General features: G+C 35.5%; 1 protein-coding gene across 1 annotated transcript; it reads left to right on the plus strand.

The window, feature by feature from the left end:
• Positions 1-271: 271 nt before the first annotated feature.
• Positions 272-5346, plus strand: LOC107800605 (RNA polymerase II C-terminal domain phosphatase-like 4). The gene is made up of 5 exons (XM_075236411.1): positions 272-316; positions 1755-1884; positions 2260-2289; positions 4443-4558; positions 4746-5346. The coding sequence occupies exons 1-5, from the start codon at positions 272-274 to the stop codon at positions 4953-4955; spliced, it is 531 nt and encodes a 176-aa protein (XP_075092512.1). The 3' UTR covers positions 4956-5346.
• Positions 5347-7658: the final 2312 nt, after the last annotated feature.

The raw sequence follows: 7658 nt of genomic DNA on the forward strand, positions 1-7658 counted from the left end.
TTTGCCTTTTATAAAGGATAAATCAGATTTTAGAACCCAAAATCTGTTGAAATTGATGGTTAATAAATGCTGAACTATAATTCCTTTTTGTGTGTTTTGTTTTTTGGGGGGGGGGGTAATAAAGTGTGTGCTAGCGACAACAAGCTTCTTAATAGGAGACAGGAGGAGAAGTGAAGTGAAAATACATAATAATGCAAGTCAAACCACGTGTGGATCATGTTGCATGAACTCAGCTATGAATATACGGAGTCGAATCCAGGAATTTGAGAGGATGGGTGCACCAAACATCTTCAAAGTAGAGGTGTACATAGGTCGGGTCAGTTCGAATTTTTCAATTACCAAACCAAACCAATAGTGTCGGGCTTTTAAATTTATAAACCAAACCAAACTAAACCAATAAAGTCGGGGTTTTCAATCTCAATTTTCGGGTTTTTTCCCAGTAAAGTCGTAATAGCACAAAATATGTAACTTGTTCTCCAAATATTTATTTTAGTCATAGTAGGATATAAATATATAATATATTTTCCAAGAAAATAAAATAATAATATGAGATGAGATGAGCCATAACTCATAACATTGTACTAAAATATTCAATAACAAAGATAATAAAATCGCACAAAAAAATATTACTAATTAATACACCACCAGTGCTATTACGTAGATCACTCTTTATAAAAGCAAACAAAATAACTGAGATTAACAATAAAATAAAAAATAAAAAATATACTTGCTTAAGGAGTACAAAAAATGGGAAGATCCTTGCGCTGGTAATAGAGATTCTAAAATACCATTCTGGAATTGCAAGATTATAGCGATATGAACCGAGAGAGGGACAGATGATACACTGATTTGGGGTTTAGAACAAGAGAGAGAGAGGGAGGGAGACGCAATTTACTTTTGAATTTTGGCGTGAATCACTGAATTGGGATGGAGATTTGGAGGGAATATTTGATATTTGGCATTAAAAAAACTAAAAAGAAATAATACAATGATGCTATCGTGCGAAACAAATACTAAAAGAGAGGAATGGGGGCAGTTGAGGAAATAAAGAAAAGGCCCAACTAGTACTAGTACACCAGTTGAAGTGATTTGGAGTAGATTTGAGTTAAATTTCATAAAAGACGAAGTCATTTTTTTGTATAATTATGTATAATCTTGTATAATATTGTATATGAGTGTAGAAACACACTTTATACACTATTATACACTTTTATACATCTTTATACAAGCGTATGTAGACGAACTTCTTCCACGATTTTCAGTTGCAACTTTTTGTTCAAAACCAGTCCAAATCTCCATTAAATGACTTCATATTTTATATACAACCTCCTTATACTATTTCTAACAAGTCTAAATAACACCTGCTCCAAATTTCTCACAAAATCAAATTCGAAATTTAAACTCACATACTTAAGCTTGTTAAAAATCTAATTTTCACCACCCAAATAAATTTGGTTTGTTGAACTAATATTTGAGTCATAGTTACTGATTCGAAAATTAACTTAAAAGCTTGAGGAGTCTTTTTTAAAAATTAACAAGTAATTTTGAGAACTCATTGGAGTTGAATTTTGAATATTAGCCTATTATGTTTGGGCTAATTGGTTGTAAATTGAAATACAGGTTATAAAATTAAAAAGTAGGGAGCTCAGTTGATGTAATAAGAAATTTTTCCCGATTTTTTACCTATGCATTTTTTCATACGCGTTCGTTGGGTCAGTTATCCTTTGTCATTTCACCCTTGTCTTGTATTCCAGGTTTTGGAAACATTGGTCCAGTTTGGAGCTCCAAAGAAAATTTTGGTTGATGGAAAACCTCATCTAGGAACTGATAAATTGGTACCACTTCTTCAAAATTTCCGGCGGTACCTGGAAGAGCTGGGTGTAAGTAATTGCACCTAATTTTTGTCAATTCCAATAAATTAATCAAATTCAAAATTTGATTCAGATAGGAATTCAAAAAAAATGGTAGGTACATTTTTTTCATTCACAAAAACGACTAATTTAAACCTAAAATCCTAAAATGAAGAAGATTCTGTTAATTCATTTCTAGATCTAATAGATACGACGATACCAACTTATCTTAGAAAAGAATATGAGACTTTTAGTAGGCGTTTGGACATTAAAAATGTGATTTTTGGAAAAAGCAGTTTTTGGAGTTAAACTGAAAAAATGTACTCCCTCTATTCCACTTTATGAATTTATTTCCTTTTTGGTCTGTTACTTTATTTTTTTTTTGGTTTGTTCCAAAAAGAGTGACCAGCATCTCGTGGAGAACCAGCAGAAACTTCAGGTCAGGGTGTAGAAGGGTCATTCAATCTTCTGATAGGCTGTTTAGCATTTTATCCGCACATTAAACAAATCTGTTTAGCATTTTATCAAGATCGAGTTGAATGATTTGATGTTCTGGTGTTGTCGTAGAGATATTATAACACCTGACAATAATTCTTTTTAATTCATGTCAGCACCTACTTAGGTCTAGAGGTATACTTGAGCCAAGCTCTCGGTCTTGTTTTACTGATGGTGCTCGACTCTAAATGCAAAATGAGCTTCAAACAAAGCACTCGAGCTCAAGTGCAAGCCTACCTTGAAATTCAAATGAGCTCATAATAATTTTGTGTTTGAGCTTTTATTCGAGATTTCGAGCGTATAATATTTGAATAATACCAATTCATGGCCCTGAAAAATGGTTTGGAAATCGCTGATAGAGAAGGTCACATGAGATGGTTTGTCTGTGTTTTACATAGACTTCTAAATGCACTAGCTTGTATGTGTGATAGTATGTTGATTGACGGGGATATAAAGGGGTAGAGTAGACCTAAAATCACGTGGAGAGAAGTTGTCTCAAGAATTACAATCTCCTAGCATCATTATGACTTAGCTAAGGTTAGAGATGAATGAAGTAAAGTATCCACATAGGTGATATCTATGAGTGGGGTTAATGCCTAGCTGTTATCATTGCACTTACATTGGTTAAGTGTTGGTTGTAGTCTTGTATATGCATGTAGAAGTAAGTGTAAGTTTTAAAGAACCTCCAGATCCAAAGAAGCCCTCATTTGCTCTTATACTGTATTAAAAAGTGAGTTGGACCTCTAGTTAATTGAGTGATTGCTATATGTGTGAAAATGGGATGGAAACTTAAAATCATTTTTTTTTTTTTTTGCATTTTGTAGAATTAAGATTTGGTACATGTTTCTATCTTGTCGAGGTTCTTCAATTGATGCCTATCACTTGAAGAAATTTTTTGTAGTTGGAAGGGGAGGAAAACTCTATGGAACAACAGAAAATTGTGGAATGTTATTCCTCTTGATGTCAATTGTGAGTGCTTTGAAGGAAATAAAGAGCCTCTATGCACCTTGAATTAGGATTTTCTTCATCTTTTGGTTTAAATGTTTTACATGACATAGAAAACTTGCAAAGACCGGAAGGTGAGGGAAACTCTTAAGTTAACAGAAAGTTGTAGAATGCTTTTCCTTTGTATGTCCCATGGTTGGAGAGTGAGGAGCAGTCAATGCTTCGAAGGAAATAAACAGCCTCTATGCACCTTGAAATATGCTTGTCTTCAGCGTTTGAATCTTTTGTTTAAATGATTTACATGACATGGAAAACTTGATTGAGTTTGTCAGCTGCCACACAGCTAACAGCGAAGAATCCTTTTGTATCACGAACTCCTTTTTGTGGATATTAACGAAAAAAGGCGCAACCGGAGAAAAAGTAAAAATATGTGTATGCAGTCCAACACTAATAATTATAAGCATGAATAACAAATATATGGACAAAGAAATTGAAAAAAAATTATGAAAAAGGTAAAATATCAATTGTTTAATGTTGCATTTACAGGATTACACTCATTGGCAAGGAAAAGTATGCCTTAGAGCCTTGATGAAATACTAAAGCGCACACAAAGCGAGGGGAAGCACTCAACATGTTTTGAGCCTCGCTTCAGGGCTTAAACGCGCTTTAAGCGCGCCTTTGACAACACTGGTTAGAAAATGTTCATTGGTCTGAAGTAAATACAATCTGATTATGCTACAACTGGATCATTATGGGCTTCTGTAGTCTTCTTTGCTTAATTACATCTTCTGACCATCTTATTAAAACCTTAGTTGCTGAATTCTGACAAAGATAAGTATGTCTTCAGCTCTTTAAAACTTAGGTAATTCCTTTTCCATATAGACGACAGCTATGGTTTCCTTGACACTAAAAATGCTTCTTTGAGCTTTCATTCTTTGGGGAGGGACTAGAAAATGGCAAATTAGTTTCCCTGACAAAGATCAAGAAATAGGGAAGAAATAATTTTTAGGATGAAATTAATTAATAGGCTGCAGCTACTTGCATGTAGTTATAAGTTCTTTGACTCTTTCCTTTCCAGTCATCGACGTGCTTCTCCAGCGTGAAGTACGTGTGTGGTTCTGTGTGATAAACCTGACATGTCCCTGTTTGCAGGAGCATCTTTGGCTCTGGATATATGCTCACATCCTGGTGTCATTGGAGGGATGTGTATAAGGTGTGGGCAGAAGGTGGAAAACGAATCGGGTGTGGCTTTGGGATACATACACAAGGTTATTGTTAATGATTCAGTAGTCACTAAAATACACTTGTATATACATATGTTCTTTTCTTTTGGGTTGGGTTGGGTTGGGTGTGAGGAGGGTTGAGAGGAATGGAAGGCACTATATGATGTGTTGGGGACAGCTATTTCTAGTAAACTTTCTACATCTTTACTGGATTCTATAATTAATTTTGCAGAATTTGAGGCTTGCAGATGATGAAATTGCTCGATTGGGTGACAAGGACCTGAAGAACTTATTACGCCATAAAAAGCTGTACTTGGTTCTTGATTTAGACCACACACTTCTGAACTCAGCTAGACTTGCTGATATTTCAGCAGAAGAATTATACTTGAAGGACCAACGAGAAGTACTACCTGGTATGCTACTCTTACTGGTTATGTGCTAGAGGCTTATAATTTCGATGCTTATATCTTGCTCTTGAAAGTGATGAAAATCTGTTTTACTTGCACAAGGAAGCTAGGGAAGCAAACTAAGAAAATTTGTCCAACAGGTTATCCGTACTGCCTAGGTCTCCTAGCCTGAAATCTGTTAGAGATATTGGTAGTTGGAGGGAAACCTGCATCTCTACGATGTAGCTTGAATGGGATTTTATGGTGTATATATGTTATGTGACTACTAGTTTAATGAACTAGATAGGGAAGGAAGCTATACAGAAATACGAGGTAATGTGCACTACGTAGTTAAGAAAATCTGTGTTATTGGCATTACTAGTTGTACCTCTGATCAGATTTACTGTGCTAATTTCTGTCATCTGTCCTCAATCTACTACTAGCATCTTATTCGGCCGACTCAACATTATTTGTGGCCTAAAGCGAAACTTAGAGGAAGCTTTAATCTTTGTCGACAACTTGAGGTAAAGAAATGATAACGCTCCATCAGTATTAGGTTCTCCTTGTGCTTTCCCCATACCTAAAACAACACAGGTTTCAGTTCCCCCAAAAAACAACTCATTTCTCTAATTGAAAATTAGAATTTAGAAAAATATGGAACTTGATAATAGTCTTCGCTCAAATGAGATTACTCAGAGAGCTTTAGACGCAGAGCAGGTCTTACAGAGATTCATGCAGTTGGGACCAGATACAAGTTTAAGATAGTCATACAATACAAACACAAGCATTTAACTCAACCTAGGAGAGCTCAAACCAACTATCGGCAACATCAAGAAAAAGTATCCATAAATAAAAACACAAGAAAAATAACCAAGACTCTGATCAAATAGGGAGTAATAAACAACGGAAATTGTTCTACAGTTCTAGACGCAAAAGGTTTATAATAAGATTAAGAAGTCTGAATTAAAAGAGTTTCTGGGAGCAGAAGATTACAGTAAAGTGTAAACTACTGCTTTTATGAATTTCAGCACAAACAGACCCCATTTTAAAAAAAAAAAAAAAATATCAGCACTTGCATTTGGGAACATAAATGGGAGTTAAAGAAAAAAAATTGATGACAGCTATTAGCACAACTATGGTTCATAGAGAACTGACTAAAACATGAAGATATATAATGAACATGTAGAACAAGAAACTGGTTTGTTGATATTAAAAAGTTCCAAGGAGTATCTGACAAGAGATACACCGGAAAGCAAGTGGAGCAGAAACTTGTACATAATTGTTAATTGCAGGCAGCCCCTTCAGGGATGTACAATAGTGTTGAAATGATAGAACTCAGCACAAGGATAACACATAAAGTGAGAAACCGTGCAATTTATTAATTGCAGGCAAGAGCAGCAAATTGTTTCATTCCATTATTCAAAACTTGCTTTCAGTACGTCAACAGCAACTCCTGCATTTTCTCCACCCCCCAGCAAAGTGCCAGTAAAAAGTGGTAATCAAATGTAACCTGAACATGCTTAACAATCATTAAAAAAGAGGGAACTACAAATGTGAACGCATGGCACAAACACGAACATAGAACCGTAGATAACAATCAGGCTCAACGAAGTTCCACGCAGATAAGTTAAACTCCAAAAACAAATCTGAACTGTCAGAATAGCAATACAAGAAAAATGGAAAGCTGTCATGGAATTAGGGTGGCGGGAACTTAAATTTAATCCAATTAACTCTCTCTTTGTATGTATGTGATAAGCCTTCAATGATATTAGCATTCTTTTTCTTTGAGAAGGAAAATTACTATATGGAATAAGAACTATCTCAATGGTATTAGCATTCTCCTAACCACCAAAGAAATTCTTTCATTCTTCGTGGAGGGAACATGATACTCCTAGAGAATTGCTTACCGCTTCAGTATCATCAAGGATCAGGACAGCACTTTCTTGACCCACAACAACATCGAGACCCTTTTGATGCCTCTGGGTGCAGTCTCCTTGAGCAATCACTCTTGAATGGAAGTAGATACCTCCAGGGTCAAGTAAGTTTGCCATTTCCAATGCATAAGGACGTTCACCCATCGTGTAAATGTGCATCTCGAATAAACTACTGGCTTCTTTCAGGAAGGTGTGGACAAATGGCCTCAACTTTGTCATCATGTGTATCCAATCCAATTTGAAAAGGTTGCTTCTCAAAGCATCTGTACATCACAAGTCGGCAAAAACATCATAAAACAGTGCAGAACAGATACCTGCAAAATAACTATCACAACCAAACAACAAGAATAAAAGCAAAAGAAGTCCTTACCATATATGAGGTCTAAGCAAACTAGTACGTATAAGAAAAGACAAAACTTAATGTACACTATGACAAAGATTACCATAAAGAATTAACAAAGTGAAGAGCTTACAAAGCTCTAGGGTTACAGGCCAGGTTATCAAACAGCATAATTTAGATGACCCATATGTCAGAAGTCCCAGAAAGGGAACATCAGTTGCAATCAGAACATGATATATCCATTATACTTTCTAATCAAGAGTGCCAGCTAAACATTCTTTTCCTAGCCCAGGCTTCTGCACCATTACAAGACACTAGTAAACATTAACTCTGCAAAAAACATATACCACATCATCTAAAATAGTGTAATCCCCCCCCCCCTCCCTCCCTCCCTCGATTCGTAAAAATGCTCGTTAGGTTGGGAAAGAATTTCTATTAGCTTCAGAATCTGCAATCTCTAAGAAAATTGCAGGTTTGTATGTCAA

The sequence above is a fragment of the Nicotiana tabacum genome, chromosome 18 (assembly GCF_000715075.1).
Source record: "Nicotiana tabacum cultivar K326 chromosome 18, ASM71507v2, whole genome shotgun sequence".
Taxonomy (NCBI): Eukaryota; Viridiplantae; Streptophyta; class Magnoliopsida; order Solanales; family Solanaceae; genus Nicotiana; species Nicotiana tabacum.

Bases quoted from the DNA above. Each gene is read 5' to 3' on its own strand.
- LOC107800605 (XM_075236411.1), top strand. From the start codon at position 272: ATGGGTGCACCAAACATCTTCAAAGTAGAGGTGTACATAGGTCGG. The intron at 317-1,754 runs GTCAGTTCGAAT...CTTGTATTCCAG, and splicing joins TAGAGGTGTACATAGGTCGG to GTTTTGGAAACATTGGTCCA. The intron at 1,885-2,259 runs GTAATTGCACCT...AAGAGTGACCAG, and splicing joins CCTGGAAGAGCTGGGTGTAA to CATCTCGTGGAGAACCAGCA.